Consider the following 20,367-nt stretch of genomic DNA (forward strand, 5'->3'; position numbering starts at 1 on the left):
GTTAATTATGCTGTGACCACCCACCTGTATCTCACTTGCAACCATAAACAAGCCTCACCAAAACACATGAAAAGAATGGAAATGCTCCTCACAAGACAGGAGATAGCAAAACTGGAATGACTAGTTCAGGGGGAAATAAAAATCTGAGGCACAGTGCACTTATCAATCTGAAGACAGCAGGGAGGCTGCCCTTCAGTCCACACCCTGCTGACCGGGGCCGAGGAGGACTAAGCGCCACATATGAAAACAAGTCCAAGTCCATATCTCTTTCTTGTCACATGGTTTATGTGGCAAAATTTGGATTTCGTGAACTAGCATACACACACAAAAAAAAATCAAAGCTGTACCACTATTAACTAAATTACAATAATTTCAAGGCTATAACTCTGAAAGTACGGTCTACTATGTCGCGGTTAAGACGTCTTACTTTAAAATAGTCACGTTAACAGCGCCTTTGGCTCCACAGCACACTTCTCTTCGGCCACTCCATTCTCTGGCTGGCTTTTGTAATTGGAAAGGAATAAATTTTCTATTTGAGTCAAGAATTCTTCAGCAATGAAGCAATTGGCCACTTTGCTCAGAGTTTTCCTCAGACACTCCAAAAGCTAGTTGAAAAGAAAAGTTTTATATTTAAACACAGAAAGTGGTGAGAAGAGGGTTTGCATCACTATCACTATTTTATCCCTTTCCAAATCTCCCATTTTCTAATGCTTAAACGAGAAACATTCTCCTTAAAGGTGATTGAGGATAGACTTGTGTTTAATAACTGTACAGCTGAAGTGCAGGAAGCCGTTGCTGAGGAATGCTTAGCAAAGCTTGTCCTGAGCCCAGCTCAACAGAAGCAGCACATTCTTCAGTCTGCTACAAATTGTTTGTGGAACTTCTATGGGTTCCCAGGACCCCAGGCGCCTCCCAACTGCTGTCCATGTCCTCATCTGCCCGCACCCCACCCCCATCCTGGGGCAGTGCCTCTCCCCACAGCGGGCTTAAATCTAGGTATGTTAGTCCAGCACCTCCTTGGTGAGTAATTCTTTGAGACTGGGGGGTGGTGTCGGCGTCAGGCCTGCCTCTTGCAGGGCCTGGAGCCGGGCCTCTGACTGGCATTTGTCCAGGCCCAGGTGCCAGGAGAGCTGCACTGTGGCCTCCAGAAAGGGTACCAGAAAAGGGTGAGGGCTCTTGTCCCCCAGCAGCTGTAGGGCCTTCTCACAGCGTGCCCAGGACTCCCCGGGGTCCTCCAGCTCCTGGTGGCACACAGCCAGCCCCACCAGGGTCAGCACAGGGCGGTCTGAGCCCGAGGGGACACCCAGCTGGGCCTGCAGCTGCCAGGCGTTGGCCCAGAGCGCCAGGGCCTCGCAGTAGAGGCCAGAGGAGGTGAGGTGCAGTTCCTTTCTGATTTTATATAAGGAGATAAAACTGAAATTGAATGTATGATGCTTTCTACTTTGGACAAACTTGTGACTTTGCTTCTTTTTTTAGTAGTTTTATTTACAAAGCCATGAATCCTATGGGATAAAAATCTATGGACATAAAAATACAGGATTCTACCATTTCAAAAATAGGATGATGGAGTCTATTTCCTGGGAAATGTGCATATTAATCTTCCAACAGAGCAAAGAAAAAGTGGCTATAATAGGAGGGGGTAAAAATATTAAAAAGAGGGACTTCCCTGGTGGCACAGTGGTTAAGAATCCACCTGCCAATGCAGGGGACATGGGTTCAATCCCTGGTTCCAGGAGATCCCACGAACAACTAAGCCTGAGAGCCACAACTACTGAGCCCGCGTGCCACACTACTGAAGGCTGCATGCTCTAGGGCCCGCATGCTGCAACCACTGAAGCCCGCCCACCTAGAGCCCGTGCTCCACGACAAGAGAAGCCACTGCAATAAGAAGCCCGTGCACTGCAGTAAGAGTAGCCCCGGCTCGCTGCAACCAGAGAAAGCCCACGTGCAGCAATGAAGACCCAACGCAGCCAAAAAATAAAATAAAATAAAATAAAAAGAAATTTAAAAATTTTCTATTCCCAAACTGTTACCAAAGGGAAAAAAGACCAATGTTGCCAATCTTACTGAAATTCATTATACTCATAGAAACAAAACTAGAAGTGAAATAAAATAATTCAAGACTCTTTTTTCCTACCAGAAAGTAAAATGACCATTTAAATTTAATTGTTAGATTTATACTACCGTTTTTAAAAATGATCAATTGTTAAAGCTAAATGGAAACATGGCACTTCTGAATTTAATAAAATAAGAAAAATGTTCTCCATTGTGTACAATAATAATGTGCTAAGAAATTTATCAGCCAAACATGGACAAATTTTTTCTAAAACAGCACTATTTCTATATGCAAGCATGGGTGCCAAAACATATTACTAATTATCTCCTAGAAATTAATTTTAGAAAGGAAAAAGCAATAAAGGAAATACACAGAAAAGCATATCCACAAAGCATTAGGCATCATGGGAAAACACATCAAGACGAATAGCTTTGGAATCTGTGAGCAGTGAAACCAATTAAAGTGAAGGCAGCTTACTTTCTGCAAACAAGTCAGGTCAGAATCCCGGCGAAAGATTTTATCCATGGGGACACTGCTGTTGGAAGAAATATGAAAACAAACCAATGAAACAAATACTATAAACGAATCAGTTTTGTAATAAACTATCACTGATGCCATACATCACAATTTTATATTTAACTTGGGTTTTCCCTAAAATGTGATTTAATGAGAAACACTGCAGACGTGCAACCATCTCAAACCACAGTACATACCTCCGGGATAGCCTGTATTTTTCTATTATCCATTTTGTCTTTTCAAGCACTAATCCCCACCGAGGTTCTTCTAACATCTGTTGTACTTCAAATTTATAAGGTAAACCTAGAAAAGCATAAAGCAGCACATTTTTACATTTTACATTTTCTTAAATCTCCAATCTCCTTTTAATTACTTAAAATTCCCTTCTGTGTTTTCATAACCGCAGCTTGGCAGACCAGCTAAACAGCACGTTAAACATAGTGGGCATATGCACTGCCTGGCTGAACTTGGTTCATCAAGTATATTAATGCCAAGCAATTAATAAAGAAAAGTAAAAGTGCCATTTGCATGACAATTCTATGCAAGCAACTGTGACAGGTAAGATGATCACATAATTTATCATCCAAACCAAGACACTTTTGGAGTGAAAGCTGGCACTATTAATAATTGTGCCAGAACCACAGGCTTAAATTGGGATTGACCTAGGCAAACCAAGATATATTCCATCCCAGTGATTTTTTTTTTTTAAACACATGTTATCAAGCTTACAGCACTGCTATAAGGTAGGTAGCATTATTCCTATTTAACAGATAAAACTGAGGCCGAGACAGGTTGAATAAGCTCTTTCCACTAGTAAAGCAAAGAGCTTGGATTTCAAATCCCCCCAGGCTTGCCCGACTTCTGAGCCCACATTCATTCCACCTCCCTCTACGCGCTGATCTAAGACTAGACAGGGGCTAGGTTTAATTCTGGAGAGGCAGTAACTGCACTTGAGTCATGCTAAACTCTGGAGGAAACAAGTCCAAGGGGTAGGTATCACGTACGTAAGTCAGAAAGGAAAAAATACCAAAAGATGAGCCTACTTAGACATTTCTCACATATCTTTCAAAATCTCCATGTAATTGTATTTGCAGTATATTAAAGGCTCAGCTGATTCATTACCAAAGGCCAATACCATAATAATAATAACACTTATATAATGCTTACTATGTGCCAGGCTTTATGCTTTTTATATAGATGTAAGGCCAGTTACATAAACTAGCTACCAGTGCTGTCCCCAATGTTTTTTTTTTTTTTTTTTGACGAGGACACTGAGCCACAGAAAGGTTAGTTATTATATAACCTGTTCTTGGACATATCTAATTAGTAAGAGGTAGAGCCAGGATTTGAACCCAGGCAGTCTGGCTCGAGTTTATGTTCTTAATGTTTACATTATACTGCCTATCAACTCGCATTTTTGCCATCGTAGGCTTTTTGAGTAAACAAAATGTCAGCAAATCAGAAGGTATTAGGGAAGGTATTAAGAAAAAAATCATAATTCTACTTGCACACAATACAAGCATAACTTGTCAATGTGCCCTAAAAAGGCTTTTTTCTCCCCATTTTTTTTTCAGGTGTATGGAAGGAGAGAAAGGAACAGCAAGCCTGATGATAACTGACCTTGTTTCATTTCTCAATTCTCTTCCATTTCATTTTCCCCCTCCAGGAACTTAAGAAGAGTGACACATTATAGTACATAAGCTATTACACAAACTCCTTCTGTGATAACAATCATTTACTTGATATGTTTTGATTACCTACTAAGCACAGACAATAGCTATGATCATAACTACCTATTTTAGACCTATTATTTACTAAGCACTTTACATACATTACCGACAGCCTCTACAACCTCCTGTAAGCAAGTTAATAATTTTTTCTCATTTTACAGATTTGGCAAATGAGAATGAGAGGGATTAAGTAACCTGCCCAAGGTAAAATAACTAATAAATATCAGAGTTGGGATCTGAATCCAGGTAAGCAACTCCTACTCTTAATGAAAGTAAAAAATGAGACTAAAAGAGAGGTAAATAAACAAATACAATTTTAACTCTGTGCTCATAAAAAAAACATGAAAATACACACACACACACACAACACGTCATACATCTCTATTTGGTATTAAGAATATTTTCTAAGTTAAAAAAACGGCACTAAAACCAGTAAAAATTTCTTTTTGTACTGATTATTTTTTGATATGCTTATTATTTTTTAATTGAGGTACAGTTAATTTACAATGTTGTGTTATTTTCAAGTGTATAGCAAAGTGATTCAATTATACATATATGTACTGATTATTTTTATCCACTAAAGTGTCAGAATAAAACGAATCACTAAGTATATTTCCGGCCTATTACAAATAGAGAAAATGATTAACCACTAGACATACTGTAAAGATAGGACTTGGGTATACACCTAATAGAGGGGGAAAAAAATGAATGAATCAATGAATGAACAAATAAATAAGTAAAGGATCCAGTTCAAAGTACTGTAACACAAGGTATCCCAGGGCTTCTAGGAAATTTTAATTCTTGAACCAGAAGGTTTCCAAGAAGAACAAAGAGAAGAACCGAGGATTAAGACCTAACAAGCAGTGGTAACAATGGTCAATTCATGTAAGAAGCAGCTCTGCCCAAGAGAGCTTTCTGCAATGATGACAACGTGGAATACTTGTGTGTTGTGACGGTAGCTTATGTGAGAATCCAGCACTGTGCCCGCTAATCTTTCAGGTGATTCTTTCCCATTTGGGGTAGTCTGTCCACACACAGGCATCGGTCTTTATCTTGCTAAATAATAAATTTGAACCTTCTACAAATCTTTGGAGTCTGCTCTCTAGGCAGCTTTCTGCTCTCTGGTACAATGTCTTGCACATTTAGTTGCCCTGGTCTCCTTGCTCTTACCTCCATCACCTCAACTCAGGGTCTGCTAGGCTCTGGATGGGTTTCCGCCTTGTGCCACACCTGGAAGTGCTTTTAAGTCAATAAGCTAGGTTAACTTGGGCTCACTTTGTTTCCCATCTCTCAGGAATCATATTCTTTCACTGTCTGATGTTATATCCTAAATACCACTGTTCTCTATATTTTGTCCAGTTTTTTCAGACAGGTCCTTGTTACTTCATTTTGGCCAGCAGTAGGATTCTAGGAACTGAATTTTAAACTTCATTTAATTCTAATTAATTTAAACAGTCACACATAGCCACATGTGACTGTATTAGACAGCATCAGAGTAGAGGCTCACTCCCCAAATCTAGCAGAATGTGACAGTAAGACACGGTTTAAATTGAGAACAAGTTCATTGTGATTCTTCCTTTCGTTAACTTTTTGTAAAATTATACTGGCGTAAAGAATGATGTATATATGTGATATGTTCAAAATGGGCATTTTGGACTAAAGTTAATGTCAATACTATTCATTCAACAAAAACCTATAGAGCACTGACCACTCCTTAGGTGTAAGGCAACTGATTAGGTACTACAGGAGATACAAAGAAGACATAGTTCCTGCTCTTTGGGGCTCACAGTTTAGTGAGACAGGCTAAATAAATAAATTATATTAAAACACGAAAGCAACCACGAAGGCAGGAAACAAATGCTGCAGGTGCACAAAGAATAGAACAACTAATAGTAAATGACACGAGGGGTGGTAGTGCTGGGGTCTTTACCAAAGAGGGTATTTTTGTGACATTATTAAGAGAGGGTATCTGAGTGACATTATTAAGAATGAAGAAATTAACTTGTTAAACATTCATTTAGTACCTACTTTATGCTAGGCCCTGTGCTAGAAACTGAGAATAGAAAAATGAGTACAATATCGTATCTACCTTCAAGAGGCTCATGAGCTAATGGGGAAGAGTATAATGTAGAGTGACAGTATCCAGAGAGGACAGTCAACTAGAGCAGTGGTATTAAGGACGAAAAGAGAGTATCCTAGAGACGTAATTGTTTCCTCTAATCTTTTCCTTCCATCCACACTCGCTTCTTACACTCCCCTACTCTTCCTAGTCTGCTACACTAATTCTCTATCCAGCCAGTTGACTGAACAGCAGTGGACATAAATCCCAAAGGAACCAAGTCATATGATGGGCTAAACCAACCAAATTCTTTCTTGAGAGAGACAGATATAAAAAGTTAGGCACTGTTGAGCCTAAACTGGGAGATCATGGATAGCTAGTGGTAGGGTGGTCATTATTCTTTATTATTATTTCATTTGAATGTCATTGCAGAGAAAGCCAATCTGCATTTATCAAGAATTTTCAAGAGAACAGAAGAGACTTTGTCTGTTTTGCTTACTGCAATGTCTCCAGGACCTAATACACACACACTGCTTGGCCATAAGCTTTCTCTACATTGTAATGTTTTTGCCCAGTGGCCATGGTAACACAGTGGGAACTTTAATGCAGAAGGAAATCATAAAAGGAAAGAGGGTGGCTGCACTACATGGTATGCAAACAGTGATTCCCTAGTTGAGGACAAAAACTCTTCCATCAAATTGCTTTCAACAGGTATAAATTCTGTGATTTGTAAGATTCAAAAAAAAATGAAAGTAGAAGTAGGATCGTTTTTGTTGAAAACTTACGATAAGAGCCATCTGGGCTAATTTCATCACTTATAACCAGGCAGGTAATCTGAGAATAAGGTAAAGGATTATTTCTATTATAAGGACTAACAATCATTCCAATGAACTTTGCACCGCCTCTGGAGAAGTAACTCTACAATTTAAAAAAAAGTATAATTAGTTTCAACCACATAAATTTAAAACTCAGTATTTACCCATACCAACATTTTAAACATCCAATAGAGGAAAATGGAATGCAAAAGTACTTCACTTCCAAACAGCAACTAAATTTATTCCATACCCTAAAATCTTCAGGCCAAAACATGTCCAACCCAACCTGAACAGATCCATTTTTAAAGATCACCCTTAAAAAGATCACCTGGCCTGCAAAATCTATATTTGCCATGAATGCATTTACAAATTATATTCACTAGCCCCTCAGCTGTAATCTTTATCTATATGGTAATAATTTACAAACAGCCGCCTACAGCAGAAACATCCAGATATCAAACATAAAATTGCAGAATAAAACAAAACTCTGTTTTTTCCAGAGGTGCAAAATACATTTCCAATTATTTCAATTGTACCCAGTCCCTGTCTTAGTTATCTCCTTCATTTTTAAAGGCTCTGGGGGGAATTATCACTGTTACTTTGATGTCTTGTTTATATTAAACAGAATAGCTAATTTTCTAAGTGTTTAAATAAACATGTATTACTCTTGTAATCACTTTGCTAGAAATGTTAAAAGTGTATTTATTTAACAGAAAACAACGAAAGGGGAGAAAATATGCAATCATTTACAGACTACATACAAAAAGACCTATAAACACACCTGGTATTTGGCTTGAGTGTCAATATCTCGTAAGGAAGGATTAGGATCAAAGGCAGGATGAGAATGATACCATCCAATAACACTATAGCCCCTGACAGCCAAGGTTTCCGAGGCTTGTGTTTGTGAGACGGGATCCATCTCACACTGTAGTCCTGTACTCAGACTGTTGCACGGTTCTGCTGCACAGACCTATAAAGGATTAATCCTTAAATGATTACACTGAAATCTTGTTAATTCTACTGTTTCAGTCCTTTCACACACAGATACAGAAACTTTTAAAAGCCAACCCTTTTATCTGCCTATATAATAGGCAGTCTTTAACTTGCAAACGAATTACTCTCCAAAAGTGTGATTGTATGCAAGGAACTCAAAATCCATTTTCCTACTCAAGACAAGTTACGGGTTAGTCTTCCAGGTCGGCCTGTATAGTATCTGTTTAAACACAGTCTTTTGATGACCCCTATTACTTATGATAATAATTTCTAGCAAAATGATGTATACCAAGTTTCAATTATAAGGTTAGCGCATGTTTCCTGGTCTCTGGCCTCTTAGGAGTTGAAGCTTTTAATTGGCAAAGGCAATGAAGAACTGAGGCCTGGTAATGTTCCCTCTTTCTCAGTGGTAAAAGGAAACAGGTGCTCAATATATGGAATGTTCAGTCACCTCTGGGAATATATAACTGTCCACATTTGCATATTCTCATATCATAGATAAGGTTTATATGTTAATTATACACACTGAAATCTATAAAAATATTTGGTATGGCAGCAGGGCTAAATAATTTTTAAAATTTTAAGAGAAAACTTACCTCAACTATCTTATCAACTTCTGAGTATCTTCCTCCTAACAGACCAATCACTTCTGCCATAGAAACATGAGCATGCTAAAAGAAATACAAGGTAAGACTTAGCCCAAACATACAAACCAAACCCACCTGACCAAAAAATCAGAATAAATCTCACTTATCATAGAAGAGTCATTTACAAGTATGGTAATTATGCTTCTCTAAAATGAAATAGCATAGTAGAGGAACCAGATGCTAGGCTCAGCACACAGACTTAAGATTTTAGACCTATCTGTACTGCCAGCTGAGAGGCTTTGAACCAAACATTGAAACACTCCAAGATGCCATTTTTTTCATTTACAAAATGAAGATACCATTTGCTCCGCCTACTGGGAAAGGTATCATAAGGATACAAAGTAAAAATCACTCTGGGTCCTCCTATAGAAAACACCATAAACACACACAACCATTGGAGATCTCTGTAGTTTAGTGCAAAACAAGGAGTCTCCAAATTTTAAGAGTTGTGCTTTGTTGCAGTTATCTAGAAGGCAGCAGACAAGAATACTAGGAAATTAAAATTGGGTTAATGATGATAAACAGTCTGCAAAAACTCACATTAATTTATTTTCTCTAAAATATGGAAACATGCAATTGTTTGGCTTTTCTCCAAAAGAAAAGACTTATTTTTTAGATTCCTTGTAAAGGAGGATAGTTAAGATCCAAAATACACGTCTTCCATACTCTCTCTTATGCCTGCAATAAAAATACACAAGAATAGAAATCAGAATAACTAAGTAAACACAATATAATATCCTTACCAAATCCATTATTAAAAGTGCTTCTGAAGCCACTTTCACCTGAAATGGCTCCTGAAATAAAAAAAAAAAAAAAAAAAAATGGGGGAGCATAAAAATAGAGATTTTTGTTCTTCCTATCGGAATGCCCACCCTTTTCTCCTTTATCTATCACACCAAGTTCTCACCACCAACCAAGGCTCAGCACAAATCAGACTTTTAAAGAAATACATGTACAATTCAAAGCCCTAGCATGGAGAAATTCTTTTCTCATTTTCCATCTGTATCACTCATCTGACCCTTCAGTGTACCCTGCCTTATCCAACCTTTCTTATACACATGCCTTGCACACACAGAAAAAGAAGAAATATTTCATGTCTGAGAGGAGGGTATTATTTACGGTCATTCAGTGATGAATAAGTAGTACCTGCTTTTCTTCACTGAAAAAATTACAAGGTATCAGTTGGAAGGGATCGAATGAGCTGGAAAAGGAAAAAGAAAAAAAAATCATTCCTAATATAATTTCAATAACATAATCAGGAAAATAACATTCATTTACAAATTTGAAAATGTGTACCAATAATCTAAACCTAAATTCTGTCTAAGTGAAAAAAATATTAAACTAGGAGAACTTCTTGTGATACAACCCTTTTGAAAGAAGCACTTTTCTTTCGGACTTGATTAAATATTTGGGGAACAACATAACCTTTGGGAAAAAGTAATTTTGTTGTCTTAATTTCTTTTAACACCCAAAGAGGAGAACATTATAAATGGCCAGACATGTGTCCTACACTGAAAGTAGGTTTCAAAAGTTCAATGAAAACCTAAACCTGACATAAGATAGGAAAGAAAGTTCAAGAAAGATGGAAGTTTCTCAGAAACACCTCTGTCAGTACAATGTGTTCAGCAGAGTAGGGACTCAGTAAGTATTTGTTGAATGAATAAATGACAAACAGTTCTGTTAAAGAAATTAATGGATATCGAAAGTTCTATGATAAACTCATCTTTTAAAATGAAAAAGTATAAAAGATGGAAAGAGGGATGCCTAAGCAAGGCTAGATACAAAAGCATGTGCAAATCTGAGAGAAATATTAGAAAGGCTTTGGCCAATAAATAATTGAGGTTTGAGAAAAATATTTAAAGTGTTTTTAGGCTACGGTCAGAGAAAACAAACAGCGAATATGTTCATTTTAACAACTGGAAAAGAGCAGAACTATTTAGTTCCTATTCTACCAGACACTTAGTGCCAGGAGATCAGACACTTTGTTTTGCTGAATACTGTATTGCAAGTACCTAGAACAGTGCTTGACACACAGTAGGCATTCAAAAAGTGTTTGCTGAATGAGGAAGATCTTCAAGTTAGAAAGTGCTTAGTCAATGCAAATAAAAAGAAATGAAAGGTCAAGATAGATGAGAAAATAGAAAGAAAGCATATGCATCCCAGAGCACTTTGAAGAACCAACATGTGAAACCACCATCAACCCTTTTTGAGGAACCACAGAGAATAAAAAAATTATTGGAGGACTAGGAATAGGCAATTATTGGGTCTGTTTTCAAAACACAAAAAAAAGAAGCAGAGGAATTAAATGTTGAGTATCAGGAAAATTCTAGAAAAGGTTATTAAACAGCTGATTTGTGAGCCTTTAGCAAGTGAAGAGGTGACTACTAAGAACAATAATGGGTTCATGAAAATATGTCATGACAGGTACGCCTAAATTTCATTTTTGATAGGAATGATCTGCTAGAAACTAGCAGACCCATAAAGACTCAAATATACTGTTACTAAATGTAAGCAAGACATCTGCTATGATTATTCTTCTGCATAAGATGAAGAAATAGAGTTAACTGTGGTAATATATAGCTCATTGAACAACGATGTCTGAGGTTTACATTTATCTCAGTTAAACATTTTAATCAGTGCAATGATAGAAAAGGCAAGCTTATTGAAATGTTGATTCAAAGCTACGAAGAAAAGTGGATCTGGATTCAAAAAGGTCCTCACAAACTGGAAGAATGACTTGAAATTACAATAAGTATGTCTCACATTTACATTCAGAAAATCAAATGTGTGGACACTAGATGAGGAGTCCTAGCTTATGGACAACTGTATTTTCTTACATAGTTAATCTCATTTAATTTATTCTCACAACTCTAAGTTTTGATTTTAATTTTAGAGAGGTGATATATAATGTAATGGTTAGGAGTATGGATTCTTAAGCCTTAATGCCTGGGTTAAATCACAACACCACCATTAACAAGCACGGGCAAGTCACACAACCTCTTTGTGCCTCTCAGTTTCCTCATCTATAAAATGGGAATAATTACATTAACTACTTCATAGGGTTGTTATGAGGATTAAATGAGTTAATATATATGAAGTGCTTAAAACAGAGACAACAGTGTTAGCTATTATAGATATTATTTTATAAATGAGGACCCAAGGCTTATAAAGGCTTTGTGTAACTTACCCAGGGACATACAACTGGTTGAGTATTAGGGCTCTTTCCATTGAAAATAACCAAGCGGCATTCCTGGATGTCTTGTTTTAAAGGGACACTGACAAAACTATAGTCTAGGGCTTCCCTGGTGGCGCAGTAGTTGAGAGTCCGCCTGCCAATGCAGGGCACATGGGTTCGTGCCCCTGTCCGGGAAGATCCCACATGCCACGGAGCGGCTGGGCCCATGAGCCATGGCCGCTGAGCATGCGTGTCCGGAGCCTGTGCTCCGCAACGGGAGAGGCCGCAGCAGTGCGAGGCGCGGGTACCACAAAAAAAACCAACCAACCAACCAAACAAAAAAACCCCCAAAAAACTATAGTGTATTTCATGGGTCATCTGCAGGAAGTGAGGGTCTACAAAATCAAGGCATTTAACTTATTTGGTGACCCTTAATGTTACAAGTTAAATATTTTAAATTATTAAAGAAAAAACCTAACATTCAGCATCAAAGAGAGAATTAGTCATTTCATGAGGTTACCTGTTCATAATGCCTAAAAGTTAAATGACCACCTGTCACAAACAAGGCCCCCTTACAACATACGTTGGATCCTATATTCACTGAACATGAACAAATTAACACTTTTGCTCAAGGTCTCCCAAATTAATAATCAGTGAAATTAAAAATTTCAGCAGTTTTTTAAAAAATTTATTTTATTATTTTATTTTATTTATTTATTGTTTCTGGCTGTGTTGGGTCTTCGTTGCTATGCATAGGCTTTTCTCTGGTTGCGGCGAGCAGGGGCTACTCTTCGTTGCGGTACACAGGCTTCTCATTGTGGTGGCTTCTCTTGTTGCGGAGCACGGGCTCTAGGTGCGCGGGCTTCAGTAGTTATGGCACGCAGGCTCAGTAGTTGTGGCTCGTGGGTTCTAGAGGGCAGGCTCAGTAGTTGTGGCACACAGGTTTAGCTGCTCCGCGGCATGCGGGATCTTCCCAGACCAGGGATCGAACCCATGTCCCCTGCACTGGCAGGCGGATTCTCAACCACTGCACCACCAGGGAAGCCCCTTCAGCAGTACTTTTTTTTTTTTTTTGGCGGTACACGGGCCTCTCACTGTTGTGGCCTCTCCCTTTGTGGAGCACAGGCTCCGGACGTGCAGGCTCAGTGGCCATGGCTCACAGGCCCAGCCACTCTGCGGCATGTGGGATCTTCCCGGACCAGGGCATGAACCTGCGTTCCCTGCATCGGCAGGCGGACTCTCAACCACTGCGCCACCAGGGAAGCCCCAGCAGTATTTTTAAACTTAATGTGGACAATGTAATGTTGCAATATCAGATATCCCTTCCATACATTTTCTAATCATTTGTGATAAGTTTAAAAAAAACAAAAAATCACACTTATATAATGTCACACTATACCTTTTTGTTGGCCTTGGTACTTTTGAAGATTTACCAGGTTTGCATTTTTCCTCTTCTCTTCTTCTTGCCAACTCCTCAGCAGAGAGATGCTAAAAAAAAAAAAAAAATACCATTTGATCAAAGAGTCCATCAACCACTGAGAGGGAAAGTTAATAAAGAGATAAAACAGCATAAAGCTAAAGAGCACAGATTCGGCAGCACCCTGGCCAAGTTACTGAAGCTTTCTGTGTTTCAGTTCTCCTCATCTTTAAAATGAGAACAATAATAGTAATAATAACAATGTCATGATGTTATTGTGAAGATTAAATGAGTTAATGTTTCCAAAATGTTGACAGTAATGTCTGACACAGTAAGTCCTTTATAAATATAAAATAAAATAATTCTCTTTCATTTCATTTCTATTACCAATCTTATATTCCAGCCCTTATGAACTATGTACCTTTTCCAGAATACATCTGGTATTTTCCTATGTCTGTACCTTTGCTTATGCCTCTCCTTCAGCTTGGGGTTGCCTCATCCACATTTCCACATTTTGAGATTCTCCTGCTCATCCTTCAAGTCACAGATGAAAAATCACATCTTCTGTGAAACCTTCCCTGATCACACCCTTTGGGAGGACCTTATATTTCTTGGGACCAATCTCATGGAATTTACCATAGGTTTTACCTTTCCTACTAGAAATGTAAGTTCCTGGTAGGCAGGAACCATGTGTTACTAATTGTTTTGCCTAGAATAATGCTCAGATGTGAGGCTGGGTGCAGGGAATGGGGAAGAGAAAGAAGAGAACGTTTACTGAGTACCTGGTGTATGCAAAGGCTTACTGAGTACCGAGTATTAGGACCTTCATACATTTTATTTCACTTAATTCTCACAACAATCTTTGAGGGAGATGTTATTATCCACACTTCATAAATAAAGCCCTGAGATTCGGTACAGTTACCCAAGGTAACAAAACCAGTAAGTAAACATTCACATATTATTTCCATTTGTCTGCACTGGTTGTTCACAAACATATTATATATGCACAGAACACACGCGCACACATACACACATATACTCACTGCCTATGTTTCTTTTTAGGAGCATAATTTTTGTTAGTAGAAATACTACTTTAACAGTTGTAATTCAATTTATGTCTAATGCATGGAACGATATTTTAATTGGTATATCAGAACATCATTCAATGACTTTACTGAAATGAATAGGGCACAACTCCCTGGCACCTTGGCAGATATTCTGGAGCTAGAGACCAGAATATAGAGACAGATAATCAAAGTTCTGAAAATTAGTCAACTCCTAGTTAACTGTACCATCAGTGCCTTCTTTGTTGTTTACTGGTGACTTCTAGACAAACAAATTAACATGGGAAAGAGACATATATATACACACACACACACACACACATAAAACAAGGGTAATATATGTGACATTAAGATATACAAATGTATACTGACAAAACAACTTTCACTTTTGAGTCACCTGAAGGGATCAAAGTTACCTCAAACGTTTGTCCTTCTAAGTCTTTTGCATCACACCAATTTCCCCATGGGTCTCGGACCCTACGTCTCCTTGTGCGCTGTGATGAAATTAAAAATAAAGCAAAAGGTCACAAGATTAGCTTGGACAAATCACAGCACATTAATACACAAAACCAAAATGATAATTTTCTAAAATTCAATTTCTCCACTAAAATACTGTAACACCTGATCAGCAACGCCTGACGATATTTTATTAATTTACATTGAACAGTTAGCACTCTGTTCAGAAATAAATCAGTGATGACTTTCTAAATTTTATTTCGATTTCTCTTTAGTTTTCATTTCCTTTCACCATTTGGGAGTTACAACTCTAGGACAAGAATATTTTTTAGGACCAAAAAGAATCACCATGAAAATGACTTCGTAGTAGAAAACTTGCAAGAACACACAGCCAGAGGTATAATATTGAAAACTAGAAGCAAAATAATTACATCTCAGGCTTAGGAAAAGATTGCCTAGTTAATACAAATAGTAAAAAATTATAAAGTTGGTTGACTGGATTAGTAATATCCAGTTTTGCAAACATCAGTACTGAAGCCTTTAAAATGGACTGGCTGCCAGAAGCCAGTGTACGACTAGCACCACCTCCAGCAACTGTATATGAAAACACCCTTTCTTAAAAAAATAAACTAGGTAGAAATGGTTTACAGCCTAAACACTAAGAAAAATACCTACTCTATCATCTATACTTTTTCCATTTATCTTACCTATTACCAATTTAACCTATTTTATCAGTAAAGTCAACAAGACCACAATATGACTCTGCCTTTTAGGAGACTTGTTGGATCACTTATTTTCAAAATAAGATGCATGCATTTTAAGATACTATAAAACTCACTAACGTCAAGAATTAAAAAATAAAGGCTAAAATATTTTGAATGGCACTTCTACAAAGTTAAATCTTACGGTAAGAATTTTCAGCAAACAAAAAACAAATGAAAGAGAAAAAAGAGCTAAACTGTACAGTTTTAAAAGATATATTTAAAAAAACAAGATATATTAGATACAGAAATCAAAACAAAGCAGTCTAAGACCACTTTAGCGACACATCATGCTTCTGTGTGAAGTTTGTGTGTGAATTTTTAAATTTGGGGGGTTTGTTTTTTGCCTCATAAATCAACATGAAACTGAATGGAAACCAAAAAAGTGAATGGCTTGGGTGAAATAAAAGTGAAAACATGTTCTTCTACTAGATTGCCATTTGTTAAACAGGGGAAGAGAAGTAGGCATATCTTTCTTAACAGGGTAAGGAGCAATCAGGAAAGATCATTTAGTGAGAGAAGGGACTGCTTACCATAGATTGCAGACGCTGGGCAAGTTGGTACGCTTCTGCTGTGTCTTTTCTGTCTCTGATTCGTACTTTATCAACTGGTTGTGGCCTGTTATATACAGCCTGTTCTATTGGAATCCAGGAAAAACAAAACAATCTATTATTTTGTGGAACTCATTTGTTAAATAGGAAGGTACATCTATACTATTAATTATAAGCCAATATCTAAGTTTTTAAAAAAATATGAGCTTATTTCCACAATACACATTTGATGTGCTACTTGGTAGTTCTCACATAAAAGTATGCTGTCATTATAAGGAAATCGCAATAAAATGAAACATTTAGGAAATGGGTCATTTGTTTAATTTCTGATTAAACGAGTGCTAAGCCCACTTTGTTAACTTTGCAAGTCTAATACAGTAAACATGATTTCATTTTTCTTTTAGTGGCTAAGGAAGGTATGACACCTTAGTTTTGCTGTAAAGCCAGTCCTAACACCGTGCTTTGGGCAAACGAGGATGCTGAAATGGAGGACAGATCCCAGGGCAGCCTATAAATTCTCTCTCTACATGAAATGAAATAATCTCTGACAGGAAGTTTTCTGGTTGTCTTTTCATAGACACAGAATACAGAATATACTCCTCTCAAACTATGGGTTACAAGCTTCTAATTAACTTATCACTTTGCAACTATAACTATTATCTTTCTTCAAAATTGTCATGTTAATTCAATAAAAGGGAGGAATACATTTAAAAATATGCTTAAATTTGAGAAAAACTAGGGTGAAAGAAACTTTCTACCACGAAAAATATTTTGGCACTTTTATTACATTTAAGTGTAGAGGTTCATAAATTATTTTCTTTATTTAAACACTGCTAGACAGTATTTCTAGCATTAACACAGTATTTCCAAATCAAATGGGCTTTGATTGGACTTTTCATAAAATTACTTTTACTTGACAAAGAACTGCATCCTTAAATCATTTCTACCAGTTAGACTGAATATTCTTCCTTTAAAATCATACCACCAATTTTCAATGTAGGTTAAAAGGAAACATAGTTTATCAACAGAAATCTGTTTCAAAACAAAATCTCAATAATACATTTATTCTATAACGTTATAGCATCTTTCTGTATTCTATATCTATAATAAGTCTAACTTGAATTCTAACTATCAAAGAAATTAATGGGTGCTATAAGGATAAAAAATGTCGAGTAAAAGATGTTGTTGGGTTTTTATTTTTACCACATCCAAAATTGATTGCTCCTATCAACTCGAGGTATGTATGAATCCGTCCAATACAATTAACATCCCCACAGTTCTTCAGGCCAGGACGTACTGAGGTCTTATTTAAGTATTTCGGTTTGCATATCTCCCTAAGAGATGGAAGTACAATTATTTTGGATAAATAAAAACATAAAAGAAGATTTCTGGGGGAAACTTTTAATATTTGAAATATTTTAAAAATGTACCCCCTCTCAATATGTAATGTGTACAGACAACGTTAATACATAATACCCAAGTGTACTTTCTTTTCTGAAATAAAATCTTTCAATGATACAGTAACTTACAAGTATAGTGTGAGTTTTACAAGTATCATTTCTTCCCCAATATTAAATTCAATAGATTTCAGTTATCCCAGGACTCTGAAGTTAGAGCGTTATTTATCTACAGATCCAAATGCAAGCCTGAATCTTTGAATAAAAAGGGTATATTCATAATATATTGAAAATATTTAGTATTAGACACTCTAATTTTTAATAAATTGCTTAGGTTCATTTACTTTTACTTTGCTGGACAACATCTTTTAATTACAAGCTACCTTGTAAATGCTTAAAAGTTTTATACTAGTTTTTAATCATTATGCTAGTAAATATTAAGTGCTCTCAGTGGAAAACAGAAACAGATACTACAGGGCATTCTAAAGGAATCAAGAAACACACAAAGACTATGAAAGAAATAAGAGGTTTCCATAACAAAACATGCATTTACTTAATATACTTAATGTACCATGTTAGATGGTACAACGTAAAGTTTAAGTAACAGAGAACTTAATAACAGTAACAATTACTGAGTGCTTATAACAGATGCTGTACTAAGGGTTATATACAACTCTACAAAGCAGATTTTATCATTCTTATTTTAGAGGAAAGGAAACAAGTAGGTGAGAGGGATTAAAGCACTGACTTAAGAAACTGACAAGATTCAAACACAGACTTTATAAACCAAGTATTCAGATATATCATATAACATAGGTATTTCTTAATCAATCTTTATTCTACAAGTATTTATTTTGTGTCCTATACACCAGGCACTGTTCTAGGCACTAAGGGTACAGAGATGAATCTGAAGTTCCTGAACTTACAGACCTTACATTCTAATAGTCAATAAATTAATGAATAATATATACTATGTTGTCAGGTAGCAGTATGTGCTAGGAAGACACAGTAAGAAGAATAAGGGGATAGAAATATGTACAGACTATTTTAGATAGGGTGTTTAGGGAAGGCCTAAGCAGAAATCAAATTGAAAATCATAAATTCTATAAAATTTCAGGGAGGGTAAAAAGTAATCTGTGATGTGGGAGGGTATCAGAAGTTCCATTACAAAGGTGAGATTTCAGCGTATCTTGAAAGAAAAGTAAACAAACTGTGCAAATGAAGGCAAGAAAGCTGGAATGGGCATGGTATACCCAGCTATCAAAAAACGATACGAATCTATAAACTGTATTGGTCTAATTAAAGATTATCCAAATTGAAAGGCTTTAAACAAAGAGCTTAGTACTAGTACAGCACTGAACAAATAGTAAGGCCTCTACAAATATCTGTTTATGATATAATGATGATTCACTCTTTCAATCTGCCTCTGTATTCCAAGCATTGTTCTAAGCACTAGGGACGTAACAATAAACAATGAACATGGAGCCTACATTATCATGGGGGGTTGGGGAGAGAGGAGACAACACACAAATAAAAATATAATATTTTCAGTGGTAATAAGTTCTATAAGATACATAAAATGCAGGGTTAGAGAATGAGAGGGAGGAGATATGTGAGTTACTATAGACACAGGGTGGTCAGAGAAAGCCTCTAATTTCTCTTGAGCAGAACTGAAAGAGAAGAGGAAGCAAGATTCACCAAGATCTGGCGGGGGGGAAAACATGCAAGGCAGCATGAAAAGTCAGTCAAGGCCCAGAGTTGAAAGTGTGAAAATAATGGGTCAAGACTGCAGTCTCTGGAATCACCTTCACCTAATGTGACCTGGAACAAGTTCCTTTTCCTCTCTGAACCTCATTTTGCTTATCTGTAAAATGAGGACAAGGCTGTCAAGAGGACTAGAGATGACTTAAATACAATGCATTGCATTTGGTAAGTATTCAATAGTGATACTGATTACTATTCTAATAAAATATTCCCCTAAACAGGGAGTTAACTGCATGTGCTTTTATGGAAAGGATCTTTTAGCAACAAACAAATCTAGCAGGACTTTTTTTATCTTTAAAACTTTAACTCTTCTATTTTTTTTAATACTGCCTCTAGTCTCTAAACACTCTCTTCTATTTCTGAAGAGAATAGGTTTGAGTTCCTGTTCAAAACATTCCTTTTTGCTTTCACACTGTTTGGCTAAATCATCATACTGAAACAGCAATATGTAACTGGTTTCATGAACTAAAGCAAATGACATTAGGAAACTATTGCCATATAATTTATGCTATCCATATAAATTATTCTGCCTCATAAATCCAAAATTCAAAGTAACAAATGAAATTTGATTACAGTAACATTAAGTAGTCACTGATAATTTATAGACACTTTTGAAGCACATTATTTTGAAGCACTTTTATTTTGGCCATTCATGCTCTTATTTCCAAAAAAAAAAATTAGATACCAACAGAGATTTAATTTAATTTGTCTTTTTTAATAGTGTGAATTAGGCAATGTGGAATAATGGAAAGAGTGATTTACAGAGCTGAGACTTGCACTGAAGTCCTTCTTTTGTCAGCAGCTGGTCTGTATAATTCAAGGCGGCTCCCTAAACCTCTCCTGACCTCAAGATCATTCTATCAAATAGAGAAAATACCACCTGCCTATTTTACAAGATTGTTGTGAGGAATCAGATGACAGAGAAAAGCTTTCTGTAAACTATAAAACACTATGCAAATGTCAGGA

The 20,367-nt window shown here is 36.7% G+C and overlaps 1 protein-coding gene across 3 annotated transcripts in view; it reads right to left on the reverse strand.

Moving 5' to 3' along the window:
• Positions 1 to 267: 267 nt before the first annotated feature.
• MYSM1 (Myb like, SWIRM and MPN domains 1) overlaps positions 268 to 20,367 on the reverse strand; it is a 36,575-nt gene continuing 16,475 nt past the window's right edge. The window contains exons 9-20 of one of the 3 annotated variants that reach the window (XM_032637634.1): positions 17,444 to 17,574; positions 16,223 to 16,326; positions 14,889 to 14,966; positions 13,391 to 13,479; positions 9,963 to 10,017; positions 9,560 to 9,610; positions 8,766 to 8,840; positions 7,958 to 8,146; positions 7,147 to 7,279; positions 2,770 to 2,875; positions 2,534 to 2,591; positions 268 to 605 (exon numbers count right to left, since the gene is read on the reverse strand). In XM_032637634.1, the coding sequence (XP_032493525.1) occupies positions 438 to 605; positions 2,534 to 2,591; positions 2,770 to 2,875; positions 7,147 to 7,279; positions 7,958 to 8,146; positions 8,766 to 8,840; positions 9,560 to 9,610; positions 9,963 to 10,017; positions 13,391 to 13,479; positions 14,889 to 14,966; positions 16,223 to 16,326; positions 17,444 to 17,574 (1,237 nt within the window). In that variant the 3' untranslated portion in view covers positions 268 to 437. Of the gene's footprint in view, positions 606 to 2,533; positions 2,592 to 2,769; positions 2,876 to 4,192; positions 7,280 to 7,957; positions 8,147 to 8,765; positions 8,841 to 9,559; positions 9,611 to 9,962; positions 10,018 to 13,390; positions 13,480 to 14,888; positions 14,967 to 16,222; positions 16,327 to 17,443; positions 17,575 to 20,367 lie in introns of those variants that run through there. The other 2 variants (XR_004350749.1, XR_004350750.1) reach the window with 2 other exon arrangements.

This window comes from Phocoena sinus, chromosome 1 (assembly GCF_008692025.1).
Source record: "Phocoena sinus isolate mPhoSin1 chromosome 1, mPhoSin1.pri, whole genome shotgun sequence".
Classification (NCBI taxonomy): domain Eukaryota; kingdom Metazoa; phylum Chordata; class Mammalia; order Artiodactyla; family Phocoenidae; genus Phocoena; species Phocoena sinus.